The 19112-nt window shown below is 37.3% G+C and overlaps 1 protein-coding gene across 1 annotated transcript in view; it reads right to left on the reverse strand.

The window, feature by feature from the left end:
• ABCA12 (ATP binding cassette subfamily A member 12) overlaps positions 1-19112 on the reverse strand; it is a 188299-nt gene that overhangs the window by 24441 nt on the left and 144746 nt on the right. The window contains exons 34-39 of the mRNA XM_070458427.1: positions 16344-16596; positions 14822-14908; positions 13914-14001; positions 10256-10383; positions 5234-5321; positions 2327-2432 (exon numbers count right to left, since the gene is read on the reverse strand). Coding sequence (XP_070314528.1) covers positions 2327-2432; positions 5234-5321; positions 10256-10383; positions 13914-14001; positions 14822-14908; positions 16344-16596 — 750 coding nt within the window. The remainder of the gene's footprint in view (positions 1-2326; positions 2433-5233; positions 5322-10255; positions 10384-13913; positions 14002-14821; positions 14909-16343; positions 16597-19112) is intronic.

Consider the following 19112-nt stretch of genomic DNA (forward strand, 5'->3'; position numbering starts at 1 on the left):
CAAAATTTCCATTATCCCCCCATACACAATATACATTAAAAATAACACATTTTCTGTAGTTTCTACACTTGTAAGCCTAAAATGAGTAACTTCCCGTTGACCAATGCTAGTAATGCAATAAGAATAAACATTAGGTAGAGAGAACAATGTGTCAATATTTTTGGAGAAGAGCCTGGTTGTACAACATTTGCTATTGGAAACAAGTAAATTTGTATTCTAGGGGAAGAAAACAGAATTTTCAAGTTAAATTAACCACTAGAGGGAACCACATGAATATAACAGATATTGACTTGCAAAGGAAAGCTAATTAAAAGATTTTTATTAGCATGTTAAAATTCAGAGAATCAATTTCACAACTAAAGACAAAATCTCAATGCATGTAGAATCCAACAAAGATGGCTTAAAACAGCTCATGTAGTAGGGGGAGGTGGCAGGAGGCTATTTGAACTGATTTTTAAAAACAACATTATTATGGTATATCCCATATACTCATTACAGTATAATAAAAGTATTTTAAGGTGACATGACTTTCTTCTTTGAAAGAAAACAAGCTCCTTACTGATAGGGTAGAAAGTTACCACTTTCACAAGACTGTATAAGAAAAGTTAATAAAGAAATAGAAGGCACACTACTACCAGTCTCCACATGTAATTCAAGCTAAGCCTTATTTTTAAATTAAAAATATTTCCTTTTAGGGTCAATACATAAAGTTTATGTTCCAGAATTCTTAATTCTTTATATTCTGTAACAGAACTACAAGCCTGCCAGGATCTAGGGTGATTCTGACTGCTTTCATCTTGGTAAAGAACACGAATAATAAATGAAACCTGAATAAAGCTTTCAAAAGCTGATTCTTCAAAGTGTCACTGTCTCTTTTTCTTACCTATATACCTTTGCAACGTTTCTTCCTAGTCATTTCTAAGGTTCCTATACTGTCATAGCAACAAACATCTTTTGTTCTCAGTAAGACATCCCAGTGAAAGTCAAACATCAAATAGTATTTCAAACCAGGTTACACTAGACTCACCTGGCTTTACTCATTTAACTTAATTTACCACTTTTGACTACACCCTTTATTGATGCTCTGGATCTAAGCACTATCTAACTGGTTATTTTCTTCATGGTTCCTGCTGCTAGGAAAATGTCAAAGCAGTGGGGAAAAATACTGTTTTGTCAGAAATGAAGACTGAAAGATTCTGTCCCTAGAATGAGTATTCGACTCTACAGTTTACTTCCACAATTGCCAGAACGCCCAGCACATGCTATTATGCCCAACAGTAGGGAGGTGAAAGAAGAGAAGACAACAACATTTCTTTTTTAAACAGTCTGTTAGCCTATTTATCAGGCTGTTGACAAGCAAATATGTTACTCCATTTTCTCCATCTTTATTATTATTTTGGGGATCTATATGGGAAAATAATCTGAGCAAGGCTTAAGAAGATGAAATGGAGAGTAATTGAATTAGAAAAAAAAAAAATCAGCCTCTTTTGAATTCCAAACCCTTTAAAAAAGCTACATGGAAGGGACTTCTCTGGTGGTCCAGTGGCTAAGACTCCGCGCTCCCAACACAAAGGGCCCAGGTTCAATCCCTGGTCAGAGAGCTAGATCCCACATGCTGCAACTAACAGATCCCATGTGCTGCAACTAAGACCTGCTGCAGCTAAATAAAGAAGTAAATATTTTTTAAAAAACGACTATGCGGAAGCTTCTTGAGAAACCCTAGAAGTGGACTTTGTTGAATATAGAGAAGTATTGGGAAAATGAAGCAGCAAGAGCCAAACAAACCTGGGTTCAAATCCCACTTCTGATTCCCAGAGAAATAATAGTAGGAAACAATACTAGTCAGCACGAGAGGGTGCTAAGTATTAGCAATATTTTACACAAAGCATGCGTCCTTATGCTAAGTACTCAATTAATGGTAACACTTCGTTTCTGGTAGAACTTCTAAAGTTTTGATTTCACATTTAGATTTGTGTATAATATTTATTAACATTATCACTTTATTTTTTAGCCTATGTACAAGTAAATAGCTATAAAATGCTTTCCTGTGAGATATAACTATGAGGTGTGAGAACAGAAATACGTATAAAGTCAGCATTATTATCCTGACTTGATAAACAAAGAAGCGAAATTAACCTGAAATTGAGGGGATTATCCAGAAATGTTCCATCTGGTGGTAGTTACTACTACCAAACTCCTTTTAAAGATCTGTGGTTTACATACCATAAAATAACTGCCACAGGGAGGAAACGGGGTCTAATGCACATTTTCACATGGAGAATAGCAAGAGATTCAATACAAGGAGCTTCTATGTAAATAACTTTACCATGTCGGGCAGCATCGTATTTTGACATGTTAACTCGCAGGAGGAAATTATTCAGGCTGTTGAGGTAAGCTGGAAGGGAGTGATAGCCTTCTGGATCATACCACACCTGTAACATTCCAAAAGAAGACAAGATCAATATGGTGTTCAAATAAATTAGGCAGTCTTTATACCTTACAGACTGTACAATTTATATTTAAAATAAGTGCACCAGTTTCCTCAGCAACTTATTTCATCTTGGCAGATTATGAACCATCCACCAGAGTGCGGACCACAGAAGTTTCCAACATAGAGATGGGTGGAGATCATAAAAACAACTTTTTCCTGCTTGATAGTACCAAGTTGTTAGTTATCCTAGACTTTCTCTACAGGTAAAGCTTGAAATAAACAGAAGAAGTCATTATTATCTTCATCTCTGTGACTGGTCTATGGTGATTCTGGAACTAGAACTAAGGCAATCTGTCTCTTAATAATAATAAAAACAAATGGCATATAGGCCAGGCTGTAGAAAGAAATAAAATATTAATACATATACAAGCATTGTGTCCTTAGCAACAAGATTGATAACCTTGAAATACTCCCACTAAATTTTTATTCCTAGTTATAACCCAAAAGAAAGTGAGTTACTTTATCTTCTATGTCAAAAGGAAAGGGATATTTAACAATTTAAAATATTGTTGTTGCTTATTCGCTCAGTCAGGTCCAACTCTCTCTGACCCCATGGACCGTAGCCCACCAGGCTCCTCTGTCCATGGAATTTTCCAGGGTTGCCATTTCCTTCTCCAGGGGATCTTCTTGAATCAGGGATCAAACCCACATCTCCTGCACTGGCAGACACTGGCAGGCAGACTCTTTACCACTGAGCCACCAGGGAAGCCTGTATTTAAAATATTGGTATACCTCCAATCAAGAAAGGCAGTTGGTAATTTGAAATTACAAATCTGATTTAAAGAGAAATTACTTAATGTTAGAACTCCCTTATATAAGAATATTTACTCTATGTGTGGAGAGAGGAAGAAAAGAAACAAGGGGGAGCATTCAACTCCCTGGCACTCCTATTTACATTCTATATGAACTTACAAAAGTCAACTAAAATATACTAGGTAGTACCTATCTCTTAGGGATGTTATGGGGATGTATAGGTAGTTGGTATAAAATGTGACACCAGTGCTTCGTTTAAAAGTCACTAAATGAGTATTTGTTTCTTCACCTCCCACAAGTTTGTACCTGTCTCTTACTAACAAATGAGAAATATGTTACGACCAATTCAAGATTTAAAGACTACTTGTGATCATATGGGTAATCATATGTGTCTGATTCTGTGACTCTAGCTTGTTTCAAATTTAAAGCATAGATATAGTCTAGAAGGAGAAACACCAACAGAATTGTTTATATCCATCAAATTCTGTTAAGTTTCCACGTTCTTTAAAAGCATTGCCTGGTGGCTCAGATAGCAAAGAATCTGCCTGCAGTGTAGGAGACCTGGGTTCGATCTCTGGGTAAAGAAGATTCCCTGGAGAAGGGAATGGCTACCCACTTGCCTAGAGAATTCCATGGACAGAGGCGCCTGGCGTGCTACAGTCCACAGGGTCAGAAAGAGTCAGACACGACCGAGTGATTAACACACAAGAAGCAAAGCTAAACGTATATGACACATATACAAGGGAAAATGCCTAAAACATCAATGTATAGTTAACAAAACATTACCGAGGGACTATATCCATCACTCAGGTTGAGAAACAGAAATTGCCAGCATCTAGAACATCTTCTCTTTGACACTCTGTGTCCTTTCAAATCACAATGTGCTCTCTCACCTCTAGATTATATGGTAGTTTTGCTTACTCTCAAAGTTTATAGTAAATGCAATTATAGTTGTGTATCCCTTTTTGTTTTTGCTTTTGCTTACTAATCGTGTTTGGAAGAGTTAGCCTACTTATTGTATGGAAATGAATTCATTTATTTTCATGGCTGAGAGTTCTATTGAATGAGTATATAACAATTTATTTATTTATTCTATTGTGTATGGACATTTGGGGTTGCATTTTCAGCTAATATGAGACATGTTACTATGTGCATTTTTGTATATGTAACCAGATACTAAGATCATGGTATGACTTTATTTTTGAGGGCCCCCAAATCACTGCAGATGATGACTGCAGCCATGAAATTAAAAGACACTTACTCCTTGGAAGAAAAGTTATGACCAATTTAGACAGCACATTGAAAAGCAGAGACATTACTTTGTCAACAAAGGTCCATCTAGTCAAGGCTGTGGTTTTTCCAGTAGTCATGTATGGATGTGAGAGTTGGACTCTAAGGAAAGCTGAGCACTGAAGAAATGATGCTTTTGAACTGTGGTGTTGGAGAAGACTCTTGAGAGTCCCTTGGACTGCAAGGAGATCCAACCAGTCCATCCTAAAGGAGATCATTCCTGAATACTCATTGGAAGGACTGATAACTTAAGCTGAAACTCCAATACTTTGGCCACCTGATGAGAAGAGCTGACTCATTTGAAAAGACCCTGATGCTGGGGAAGGTTGTAGGCAGAAGGAGAAGGGGACGACAGAAGATGAGATGGTTGGATGGCAACACAAATTCAATGGACATGAGTTTGAGTAAACTCTTGGAGTTGGTGATGGACAGGGAGGCCTGGTGTGCTGTAGTCCATGGGGTTGCAAAGAGTCGGACATGACTGAGCAGCTGAACTGAACTGAACTGGGTACTAGTATACACACACTTCTTTAGGTTAAATTCATAAGATTGGAACCACTGTATTATGGAGTATACATTATTCCAAATGTTTTCCAAATCAAATGACCCATGTTTTATTTTCACCTCATGAAAATGCTTGAACATTTAAAGTTCATATTCACATTTGTATGACATCCCAAAAGTAAGATCACAATTTACCTTGGCAAGCGTTCTATTAGCTGGAACAGTCGTTATATCAAAACGAAGGTCTTTAGTCAAAGGCAGCCCCAAACTCCAACCTCCATATCTACGTGGAAAAATTGATATTTGTTTTAGTGAGAAAATATACATAAATAAATTTAAAATGTTTAACTAAATAAATCTAAAGTGTTTATCCCCCAAAAGATGTCTTTTTCATTATAGGGGACTGGAATGCAAAAGTAAGAAGTCAAGGAACACCTGGAGTAACAGGCAAATTTGGCCTTGGAGTACAGAATGAAGCAGGGCAAAGGCTAATAGAGTTTTGCCAAGAGAACACACTGGTCATCGCAAATACCCTCTTCCAACAACACAAGAGAAGACTCTACACATGGACATCACTGGGTGGTCACCAAAATCAGATTGATTATATTCTTTGCAGCCAAAGATGGAGAATTTCTATACAGTCAGCAAAAACAAGAGTGGGAGCTGACTGTGGCTCGGATCATGAACTCCTTATTGCCAAATTCAGACTGAAATTGAAGAAAGTGGAGAAAACCACTAGACCATTCAGGTATGACCTAAATCAAACACCTTATGACTATACAGTGGAAGTGAGAAATAGATTTAAGGGACTAGATCTGATAGACAAGAGTGCCTGATGAACTATGGATGGAGGTTTGTGACATTGTACAGGAGACAGGAATCAAGACCATCCCCAAGAAAAAGAAATGAAAAAGCAAAATGGCTATCTGAGGAGTCCTTACAAATAGCTGTGAAAAGACGGGAAGCCTAAAGCAAAGGAGAAAAGGAAAGATATACCCATTTGAATGCAGAGTTCCAAAGAATAGCAAGGAGAGATAAGAAAGTTTTCCTCAGCGATCAATGCGAAAAATAGAGGAAAATAATAGAATGGGAAAGACTACAGATCTCTTCAAGAAAATTAGAGATACCAAGGGAACATTTCATGCAAAGATGGGCTCAATAAAGGACAGAAATGGTAGGGACCAAACAGAAGCAGAAGATATTAAGAAGAGGTGGCAAGAATACACAGAAAAACTGTACAAAAAAGATCTTCACGACCCAGATAATCACGATGGTGTGATCACTCACCTAGAACCAGACATCCTGGAATGTGAAGTCAAGTGGGCCTTAGGAAGCATCACTACAAACAAAGCTAGTGGAGCTGATGGAATTCCAGTTGAGCTATTTCAAATCCTGAAAGATGTTGCTGTGAAAGTGCTGCACTCAATATGCCAGCAAATATGGAAAACTCAGCAGTGGCCACAGGACTGGAAAAGGTCAGTTTTCATTCCAATCCCAAAGAAAGACAATGCCAAAGAATGCTCAAACTACTGCACAATTGCACTCATCTCACACGCTAGTAAAGTAAAGCTCAAAATTCTCCAAGCCAGGCTTCAGAAATACGTGAACCATGAACTTCCAGATGTTCAAGCTGGTTTTAGAAAAGGCAGAGGAACCAGAGATCAAATTGCCAACATCAGATGGATCATCAAAAAGCAAGAGCATTCCAGAAAAACATCTATTTCTAAATTCCATATATATGTGTTAGTATGCTGTAATGTTCTTTATCTTTCTGGCTTACTTCACTCTGTATAATGGGCTCCAGTTTCATCCATCTCATTAGAACTGATTCAAATGAATTCTTTTTAATGGCTGAGTAATATTCCATGGTGTATAAGATCAGGATGGGGAATACATGTAAATCCATGGCTGATTCATGTCAACATCTGACAAAACCCACTATAATAATGTAAAGTAATTAGCCTCCAACTAATAAAAATAAATGAAAAACAAACAAACAAACAAACAAACAAAATCTATTTCTGCTTTATTGACTATGCCAAAGCCTTTGACTGTGTGGATCACAATAAACTGTGGAAAATTCTGAAAGAGATGGGAATACCAGACCACCAGACCTGCCTCTTGAGAAACCTGTATGCAGGTCAGGAAGCAATGGTTAGAACTGGACGTGGAACAACAAACTGGTTCCAAATAGGGAAAGGAGTACGTCAAGGCTGTATATTGTCACCCTGCTTATTTAAACTTATATGCAGAGCACATCATGAGAAATGCTGGGCTATAAGAAGCACAACCTGGAATCAAGGTTGCTGGGAGAAATATCAGTAACCTCATATATGCAGATGACACCACCCTTATGGCAGAAAGTGAAGAACTAAAGAGCCTCTTGATGAAAGTAAAAGAGGAGAGTGAAAAAGTTGGCTTAAAGCTCAACATTCAGAAGACAAAGATCATGTTATCTGGTCTCATTACTTCATGGCAGACAGATGGGGAAACCGTGGAAACAGTGACTGCCTTTATTTTTCTGTGCTCCAAATTCACTGCAGATGGTGATTGCAGCCATGAAATAAAAAGACGCTTACTCCTTGGAAGGAAAGTTATGACCAACCTAGACAGCATATTAAAAAGCAGAGACATTAATTACTTTGCCAACAAAGGTCTGTCTATTCAAGGCTATGGTTTTTCCAGTGTTCACGTATGGATGTGAGAGTTGAACTATAAAGAAAGCTGAATGCCGAAGAATTGATGCTTTTGAACTGTGGTGTTGGAGAAGACTCTTGAGAGTCCCTTGGACTGCAAGGAGATCCAACCAGTCCATCCTAAAGGAGGTCAGTGTTGGATATTCATTGGAGGGACTGATGTTGAAGCTGAAACTCCAATACTTTGGCCATCTAATGTGAAGAGCTGACTCATTTGAAAAGACCTGATGCGGGGAAAGATTGAGGGCAGGAGGAGAAGGGGACGACAGAGGATGAGATGGTTGGATGGCATCACCGACTCAATGGACATGGGTTTGTGTGGACTCCGGGAGTTGGTGATGGACAGGAGGCCTAGAGTGCTGTGGTTCATGGGGTTGCAAAGAGTCAGACATGGCTGAGCGACTGAACTGAACTGAAATCTAAAATGTTTAACTAAGAGCCTACTTTTTTCTTTCCACTAGGAACACATTTGTAGTATGAAATAAATACTGCCTGACAAATATTTTGCAGTTTTATTGATTTCTTTTATCATATTTTAGCCTAAAGTGCATATTGTAACTGGAAATTCATGGACTCTTAAAAGTAAAAAGTAGGTTTAAAAAATTCAAATAGAAATTTTAAGGATAGGTTTGTTTAAATATTGACCACATTAAGAATGGGTTAAATAAATAAGAATGGGTTAAGTACTAAATACTAACCAATATTTTAGTAGTTATACTGAAATAATTTTCTTGTGACTATTCCTAAATGTGATGCTTGCAGAGCTATATTTTTGATGTGCAAAGAACACTACAGGATATTTGTCATTTTTTTATTTTTAAAAAGTAGGTTTTAGAATGGTTTGTTTATAATAAACCTCATTTTGCTGAAAATATTTAATGTATATTCAAGTGTACTTGCCACCTTTTTCTCCCAGCTTTATTAAGATATAATTGACAGATAAAAAGTGTATATATTTAAGGTATACAGTGTTTGTTATATGTATATGTTGTGAAATAATCTCCACAATCAAGCTAATTAACATATCCATTATCTCACATAGTTACCATTTTCTTGTATATGTTGAGAATTCTTAAGGTCGACCCACTTAACAAACTTCATGTAACAATCAGTATTCTTAACTAGAATAGCTGTACCTAGACATTCACAATGTATTCACCTTGCTCTACTGAAACTTTGTACCCTTTGGCCAAAATTTTCCCACCGCACCCTTCCCCCAGACCCTAGTAATCATTTTCTTTTTTTTTTTTTTTTCCACACTAAAAGAAGTTTATTCTTAAATTCTTTTATGTTCTTTTATGATAGCTTTGGCCTAAAAATATATTGAAAATAGAGATTTTCTTAGTGGAAAAAAAATCTAGATTCTTTAACAGACGATATAATTTTTTTACACATTGGTCAAGTATATTATTTTTATGAAACAGCGTAATTTCTCACTACATCCATGGTTAGGTATAAAAAATTGCCATTATCAATTAAGAGTAAAAAAATTACCTCAACAAGAGGATTAACTCCTAGTCTAGATTCATTTTAACTTCCTACTTTACAAATAGTAGGTAAAGGAATCTTAACAAGTTGCCAAAGAACATAATCCCAAGCAGTAATCACAAAAGTTGATGAAGCACCTTTCAAGACACTTCCACTCAGAAACGAGTGAGTGTCCAGAGGAGTGTAAACACTATACTATTAAAGGTCAAATATTTACATCATGCTGAAAACATTTTAAGCTGTAATACAGTGCTATACCTTCTCCTTTTGAGGAGAAAAGTACTAGATTGAATTTCCCTGCAGTGTTCTGAAAGGAAATAAGGTCGTTAAAAAAAAAAAAGAAAATTCAACAGTATACTAGTGGTTTGCTTATTTTTTCCCAGAATTTTCAAGTTCCAACACAGGTTTACTCTGCAAAAGGTCCTTGAGCCCAAATTCAGTGTCTCTGTTTTGATCTAGTAATCATTTTCTATGCATTTGACTATTTTCGATTCCCTATAAAAGTGAAATCATGCAGTATTTATCTCTATTATTTCACTTAGTATAGTGTCTTCCAGGTCCATCCATGTTGTTGCAAATGTAAGCCTGCCACACTGCATCTATGGCAAATGTTCAGGTGGCTTAGGAACAAGCTTGTGAACTTGCTATACAAGAATATATTTTATTCACATGCAGATATCATACTCCAAGTTTTGAGATGTTCAAATTGGAACTAAGGACAACTTCCACCAAAAGTCATGCCTTAAAACTCTCCAAGCTTGCACAATCCAGTCAATAACTTGTCTTTTGCTTTGAGAAAAAAATATGTACAAATTTAACAATATACTTTTGAATCCCAAAACAATGCTTTACAATGTGCTCAAATAAATCTTAATTTAGTTATTAAATTAATTTACTTAAATTTTAATATGTAAGGATGTTTAGAAAAAACAATTTACCCACATAAATAATCAATAGATTCAAGACAGTTAACTTAAAATTAGAAAACAAGATATTATAAATTAAATTTTTTATAAACAGTTTTTTTTTTTACCTTTTTTGTGAAAACTCATTAGCGGTTGATATAAGATAATTTTCCAAGTGGTGCCCAGTGAGGTTATAAATTACTTGGGAAGAATAAGTTCTTCTATGAGGTGGTGAATAGTTAAATTTAGGACATTCCTGAAAAATAAGATTAAAAAAGTTCATTTTGGACAATGCTGTACAAATTAAATAGACAATGTCAAGACTCTTCAGTCTCATGATTTGTCTATTAGTGCAACTGGTAAAGTGTGATAAGGGTGTCTTCTGCATCTAAAGAGCTATGAAAAATAAGTCATCTTGCCTTTGCCAAGAAATAACACAAAGTTATTATTTATATAGAACATATACCTGTGTTTAAGACTTGCTTAAAGCCAAAAAAGAACACAAGTTAACCAATGTTAGATATTTCTTTCACTGTACTGACAAGCTTGATATATTTGGAGAACAACATTAAAGTTTATGATGACTCAAAATTCTCTCAGTAACTCACAGGGAAGAAAAAAATATTTGCCCCAAATTGAAAAGATAACATTAACAGATAAAAGTTCTCAGGGATGAACAACAGTGGATGAAAAGTTTATGTTATATTAGTTTTAAGGGACTAACCCTAGGCGTCAGATTTCAGTTTTACCCCTATCTAAATCTAATTTATATATATGTCTTATATACATGTTGCTTATTCATATATAAGTTGCAAACATAGTGCAGAGAGTCCCTGTATGCCTGTCACCCAGTTTTCCCCATTGTTGGCATCTTATGTTACCATCAAAATTCAGTGCCCGGGTCCATTACTATTAACCAACCTTAGAGCTTAGTTTAAACCCCTTACTTATATGTTTTTAGCTTTCTGCACTTCCTGATTACTTACTTTCCATCGGAGTGTATCATGCTTCGCTGCCATGAACGTTAGTTTGGCAAAAGCCTAGCACTTTTCCAGTTTTTTCTCCCATCTTTCACATAGTGTATCAGAGCCTGAGACTAGCACCACACACGTGGATCAAGAGCATAAAGTTACAGCTTGCTCTAAAAAAAGAACGTTGAATTTTACCTTGCATCAAGTTGTAAAAACTTGAAGATCACATTCTATAATGCCTCTGGTTTCATAAAAAGAGATATGCATGAATGTAATTTTTAGCTTTAATTTTTTATTGAATTATACATACAGAAAAGCATATATGCTATAAGGGTACTGTTTGATAAATTTTGACAAACTGGAAACACCCTTGAACCAGCAACTGGATCAGAAAACAAAACAAAGCTAGTACCCTCGGAGTCCCCCTCATCATGCTTCCTTTCAACCCTACCACTCCAAAAGTAACCAGCTCAGGAGAGTTTTGCCTGTTTTTGTATTTTATACAAATGTAATTGTATCATATGTACTCTCTCATATCTGGATTTTTTTCACTCATCATTTGTTTGTGAGAATATGATGTGTGTAGTTGTAGATCAAATAGAGGAAAATAATAGAATGGGAGAGACTAGAGATCTCTTCAAGAAAATCAGAGATACCAAGGGAACATTTCATGCAAAGATGGGCACAATAAAGGACAGAAATTATATGAACCTAAAAGAAGCAGAAGATATTAAAAAGAGGTGACAAGAACACAGAGAAAAACTGTACAAAAAAGGTCATGGCATCTAGTACCATCATTTCACAACAAATAGATGGGGAAAAACTGGAAACAGTGACAGACTATTATCTTGGGCTCCAAAATCACTGAAGAAATTAAAAGATGCTTGAAATTAAAAGATGCTTGCTCCTTGGAAGAAAAGCCATGACAAACACAGACAGCATATTCGAAAGTGGAGACATCGCTTTGCTGACAAAGGTCCTTATGGTCAAAAGCTATGGTTTTTCAATAGTCATATATGGATGTGAGAGATGGACCATAAAGAAGGTTGAGCGCTGAAGAACTGATGCTTTCAAACTGTGGTGCTGGAGAAGACTCTTGAGAGTCCCTTGCACTGCAAGGAGATCAAACCAGTCAGTCCTAAAAGAAATCAGTCCTGATATTCATTGGAAGGGCTGATGCTAAAGCTGTAGCTCCAATACTTTGGCCGCCTGATGTGAAGAGCTGACTCACTGGAAAAGACCCTGGTGCTGGGAAAGGTTGAGGGCAGGAGGAGAAGGGGACGACAGAGGACGAGATGGTTGGATGGCATCACCGACTCAATGGACATGAGTTTGGGTAAACTCTGGGAGTTGGTGATGGACAGGGAGGCCTGGTGTGCTGCAGTCCATGGGGTCGCAAACAGTCAGACATGACTGAATGACTGAACTGAATTGAACTGATTCTACTGTTGCTGGGAATTTGGGAGACTATTACAAATATTATTACTACGAGTATCTCAGTATATGTCTCTCTGTGAATTAGCACTTCTGATGGGTATATAATAGGAATGGAATTGGTGAGTCTATAGGATATATACATCATCAGCATTAGTATATACTATTGATGCTTTTAAAAGTTGTTTGCATAAATTTGGATTCCCATCAGCAGAATATTAAGTTGAAAAAATTTTAATCTACTTTTTTAAAAATTAAAATCTATCCAGATTCCATTTTTAAATACTAAGTTAGTAGACTTTTACTATGAACTAAAGAAAACACACAAAGAATTAGGTTAGATGAGAGATTAGAAAAAACTTTGAGAACTAGGTAAGAATAATATTTATAATGCAAGGATTTCAAAAGATGCTTGCTGGATTCCAGTTTTTATTGTTAGTAACTGTCTTACATGAGACCACAAAAAATGGTTGCATTTACTGAAAACATCTTTATTCTAAAATGGTGTACCAAGACAGTATAAGATGTAATCATATGCCACTTTGAAGAAAATATTGCTAGATTCCTCCCCATGAGGAAGTGTTGATAACATAGTGACTCTCAGAAACTAACAGTGACCTCTTTTCTTCAGCAATCTTTAATTTCTTAAAAGTTACTGAATTGATAGACCTAGGGCTTCCCTGGTGGCTCAGATGGTAAAGAATCTGCCTGCAATGCAGGAGACCTGGGTTCGATCCCTGGGTTGGGAAGGTCCCCTGGAAGAGGGGATGGCAGCCCACTCCAGTATTCCTGCCTGGAGAATGCCCATGGACAGAGGAGGCTGGCGGGCTGCAGTCCATGGGGTCGCAAAGAGTCAGATACGACTGAGTGACTAAGCACAGAAAACAACAGTGTGTTTCTATAGAATATAGATAGGGTGTTGGCTGGAAAATCTTTAATGTTTCTTTCAGGACATGAATTATTCTCTCATCCTGGAGGTGTTGCTTGGAGGCATACAGAGTTCTGTTCTGGACTTAAACACTCCTAACTTCCCAGCTGACAGCAGTCTCACTGTGCTTTCAAATATTACGTTATGGGGGCATTTTGTTGTGTGAAACTCAGCGCTTTCTGGTTACGACTGAACTGAGCCCCAAACTCACTTTTAGTCAGTTTCCACAAAGACTGCCATAGAATCACCGACCCCAGGAAGTCTGTCCTAAGGTGGATTTAAAACAGTGGCCTGAAGTTCAGTGTTTCTAAGTGGTCCAGATCCGTATCGCTGAGCTGCCAGCTTCTATAAAATGAAATTATATCCACTCTTCGGTAACCTAGAAAGATCTTTCAAGCTTTGATATTTATTCCTTTTTTTTTTTACCTTCACTGAGAGCGAATTCCATCTTACCTGAGTGTTTTCTGAGCAGGAGCAAACACCAAAATTAGTGATAGGTTCTCCACTGCGGTTCCATGTTCCCAGACTGTTTAAACACCTCCTGCAAGTAAGAATGATATTAAAGTGAGGTGTGTGTACATTCTCATGTTTATGTATGAGCGTGTAAGTGGGTATTTGGTATTGAATTCAGTTCAATTTACCAATTTTTCACAACTTGAATATACATTGAACTACCATTTCCAAGTGCTCTGACATCTTATGGGGGATTGAGGGAGAGTGCTTAACGATTAAGTAGTGCTGAGACCAAAGCTCATTGCCTCAATGTGGCAGGATGGAACTTCTTGATCCCTTTGTTTTCTTTGCTCTTTTCATCCTCTCCTCTGAAGGGAAAGGGATTTTTAGCAAAACAATGCACTAATGTCAAGTTTGCATGTGTCATGTACTATCTTGGAAGTTTGAATTTTTGTTGCTGTCCAGTGACTACATCATTTTGAATAAGCAACACTATATAGTGCAAAAGTCTGGGAACTGGAGTCAGAAGACATGGGTCTTGGCTTTAGCTACACAACCTACTCTTTAGATTTCTTTTGACAAGTATCCTAGTTCACATGAGCCTCAGTTTCTTCATCTTAAAAATGACATTAACAATTCACAGGGTGGTTGTGACTGTTTAATGAAAATATGTATATAAACTTTTCAAGTTATAAAGCATCTCTTACTATTTTAGTATAGCATCACCACGGAATGAACTAAAGGAGATAGACAAAGTCTTAAAAGAGAGACTTCAATCAGAGTGCTGACCTCCTCAGTCAAACAACACACACTCACCCATCCACACTCTGCCACATATATGCACACACATGCATGCATGTGCACACACACTGGAATGCTGAAAAAAAAAAAAAAAAAGAACTACTTACGGATCACTGATATTCAAACACATGTTGTCAATGCCAGGGAAGCTCCAAATTGCTGAGACCAGTTCTTTTGTGCTTGGGTGATAATTTCTATAATATTAAAGGACAGAAACAAATTCATGTTTCCTTCATTAGTTTTCCATATTAAACTCATGCTCATGAATAATTTGAAGAAATGACACATGCTGCGTACAGGATTATTTTCTTAAAAATCTAAGAGAATGTAGACTCAGAAAAAAGGTCACACACAAAAATAAGCACATGTCTCTTTTTGGGTTATTATTATTATTATTTTCCTGTCACATGCATTTAGTGATGACCTACTGTATACATAATATTATATTATACAGAATTCTGATACTGCTATTCTATATTTAATAAAAAGTTATTTGTCATGTATTACAACAGATTGAGAAGCCATACCTAATCTGGTTTTCCTGATTAAATATTCATTAAAAATAAAAATCTACCTTAACTTTATTTGTAGACAAATACAAAAACTCCACGCCAGTTAGGATGGCTGCTATCCAAAAGTCTACAAGCAATAAATGCTGGAGAGGGTGTGGAGAAAAGGGAACCCTCTTACACTGTTGGTGGGAATGCAAACTAGTACAGCCACTATGGAGAACAGTGTGCAGATTCCTTAAAAAACTGGAAATAGAACTGCCATATGACCCAGCAATCCCACCGAGGAAACCAGAACTAAGAGAGACACGTGTTCCCCAATGTTCATCGCAGCACTGTTTATAATAGCCAGGACATGGAAGCAACTTAGATGTCCATCGACAGACGAATGGATAAGGAAGCTGTGGTACATATACACAATGGAATATTACTCAGCCATTAAAAAGAATACATTTGAATCAGTTCTAATGAGGTGCATGAAACTGGAGCCCATTCTACAGAGTGAAGTAAGCCAGAAAGAAAAACACCAATACAGTATACTAACGCATATATACGGAATTTAGAAAGATGGTAACGATAACCCTATATGCAAGACAGAAAAAGAGTCACAGATGTACAGAACAGACTTTTGGACTCTGTGGGAGAAGGCGAGGGTGGGATGATATGAGAGAACAGCATTGAAACACGTATATTATCAATTGTGAAACAGATTGCCAGTCCAGGTTTGATGCATGAGACAAGTGCTCAGGGCTGGGGCACTAAGATGAACCAGAGGGATGGGATAGGGAGGGAGGTGGGAGAGGGGGTTCAGGATGGGGAACACATGTAAATCCATGGCTGATTCATGTCAATGTATGGCAAAAACCACTACAATATTGTAAAGTAATTAGCCTCCAACTAATATAAATAAATGAAAACAAAAAAAAAAACCTCTTACAGTTGTTTGCTGGTGACAGAAGTGTCATGTTGTGATAAATCAAACTGTTTATTCCTTTGGCAGGATCAGGTAAAATGGCTCCTAAGTTCTTTATTCTTCAGCATTTTATGACATTCATTCAGCCACAATGCACCTCTGGAGGCATTAGGAAAATGTGGTTTCAGTTAAAGGGAAGACACTTACGCATAGAACGTTGTCTGTTCCGAGGTACCATAAAGAGATGGGGTGATCTGGAGCTCTGGATAACTGTTGCTGGAACTCCTCAGCGTGCCGAGGCCCATGGCGGTTGTTACAAAGACAATGGGGAGAATAACCTGTGCTATGAAGCCCTTCCAGTTCCGGCGGGTGTGATGAAACCTCTTGATGAGAATAGCCATAATCTTCTTCAATAATAGTTCAAAACCAGCCGATCTCTCTCCTCTGGTCAGGATTTTGTCTGATTTTAAAAAAGAGACAGAGATTTAACATGGTTATGGGAAATCTTGATAAATCAAGAAATAAAGTAACTTCAAAGACTATGGATGAATGGTATAATGTGACACGGTAGGAAAAGCTGCTATCTTAAAGATTTGGATTTGAGGTTCACCTCTTCATTGATTGGGCTTCCCTGGTGGCTCAGAAAGCAAAGAATCTGCTTGCAACGCAGAAGACCTGGGTTCAATCCCTGGGTCAGGAAGATTCCCTGGAGAAGGGAATGGCAATCCACTCCAGTATTCTTGCCTGGAGAATTCCATGAACAGAGGAACCTGGTGGGCTACAGTCCATGGGATCGCAAAGAGTCGGACATGACTAAGTGACTAACACTTTCACTTTCTCCATTGATCAGCTCTGGGCCTGAGTTTCTCCATCTCAAGGAGCATATGTAAAAGTTCTTTGAAAATTATAAATGACTATACACAAAATATTCTTTGTCATAGACATAGTAATTTTAATGTCAAAGTGAGACATCTAGAATTTTATAAGTGAATATTGTCCCTAATCTCCTATAGTCTCAGTGCAGAATCAATATGTATTTCTGACTACTAACATTCAAGAGGTAGCTTCTCTGAAGAGATTGAATTCAAATAAAATTAACAAGAGAGCAAAACATCAGCCTAGCATAACTCAATCCTGTTGTCGGTAACTTGGTGATGGTAAATCTAATTGGCCCTCATTATGGGGCCCAATGAAATCACCTTAAACATAGGAAAAGAAAATGCTCTCCTCCAAAGTACAATTCCAGTTCAAATACTTATTTGTTGCATTCTTTTTAGAAATCTGGACTGATTTTAAAACTCCATTTTTACCACTTCAGCAACAGAAAAGAGCTCATTGGAAAAAATGCCTACCCTCCTGCCCCACAAGCCTGCCCCATTCCCATGGCTTCTGAGAGAGAGCCGCAGAGCAGTGGAGGCCGTAAACTGTGGCTTGGGCTTCTCAGGAGGCTCAGTGGTAAACAATATACCTGCCAATGCAGGAGTCGGGGGAGACACAGGTTCGATCCCTGGGTTGGGAATATCCCCTGGAGAAGGAAATGGCAACCTACCCCCTCTATCCCATGGGTAGAGGAACCTGGCGGGCTATAGTCCATAGGGTTGCAAGTCACACAACTGAGTGACTGAGAATTATGCATGTCTCAGTAGTGCTCATACAACAAGTAATTTCAGGAGTCCCCTCTAAAAATAGTTTCAAATATGACATTTCCTCTGAAGGTCTGCCACCGAGCATTCCTTTACAAGTGATAAAATGATAGTATTTGTCAACCCTGTGGATATTTTTAATCCTCCATCACAAATTATGTGGCACAAAAATCATGATCTTCATTTAGCTGATAAGAAAATATACAAAGCTGCTTAATTTAAAATGAATTCCAATTAAATAGAGTGAACAAGTTTAAATGAGAACTCATATCTCTGCAAAGGGGAATTGCAGAAGGAGCTAAATATTGTAAGTTAATTAGTATGCTTTTCTGTTTCTTTGAGAAATTACATGTCGATGACTTACAGGTGTATCAAATGGAGCAAATATGTGCTTTCCAAACGATAATGTCAAGGAGGGGAACATTCTGACTGAAGAATAGTTTCAAATTATGAGACAAATGCAGAGGCAAATGCATAACATTTGCTTCCTGAAGCAGATGACCCCGTTCTCAGTCCTCAATTCCATAGTCTCAACAATTATATTTCCAAAAGGTGACATCTGAGGAAGCTAGCAGAGGAAAAATGAGACTCCCAAGTTCCAGAGTTATACAAACACCAGAGATTATATTTTCTGAATTTTAGAGTCAAGCAAATGTTTAATCATAAGTTCTATTCATAAAGATTTTCCCAATTTAAGCAAACTATTGAAATGACTACTCCATAATTTATATATGGTTTTACTATATGCTTCTTTAAGTAAATAGTATTTCCAAAGGCATAAACTGTCAGAAAGAGTATAAGACAGGATAAAAGCTATTTTCAAAAGAGCCCAATTCCTCAAAGCTGTGACACGAAACAGCATTTTCCAAACATATATTGTGTGAGGAATTGGGGGTGGAGGGAATCTATTATTATAGATTCTTCACTGTTAAGTCTGACTTCATGAATTAAGTGCATGCTCAGATGCTTCAGTCACGTTTGACTCTTTGCAACCCATGGACTGTAGCTTGCCAGGCTCCTCTGTCCATGGGATTCTCCAGGCAAGAATACTGGAGTGGGTTGCCATGCCTTCCTACAGTGGGTCTTCCCAACCTAGGGATCAAACCCACATCTCCTGCATTGAAGGCAGATTTTTTATTCACTGAGCCACCAGGGAAGCCCTCACCAATTCAGAGACTCTCCCAAAAGCACTTTCTCAGAGCCTGAATTTTCTCAGCATATAATCATTCAGAGATGGGGGAAGGTTAGACATGTTTTCCAATGAAGTTTCATAAAGAGTGATGACTCCTTTTTTTTAAAAAGGGCAAAAACAACTTTTAAAAAATTACTATTA

This window comes from Odocoileus virginianus, chromosome 30 (assembly GCF_023699985.2).
Source record: "Odocoileus virginianus isolate 20LAN1187 ecotype Illinois chromosome 30, Ovbor_1.2, whole genome shotgun sequence".
NCBI lineage: Eukaryota > Metazoa > Chordata > Mammalia > Artiodactyla > Cervidae > Odocoileus > Odocoileus virginianus.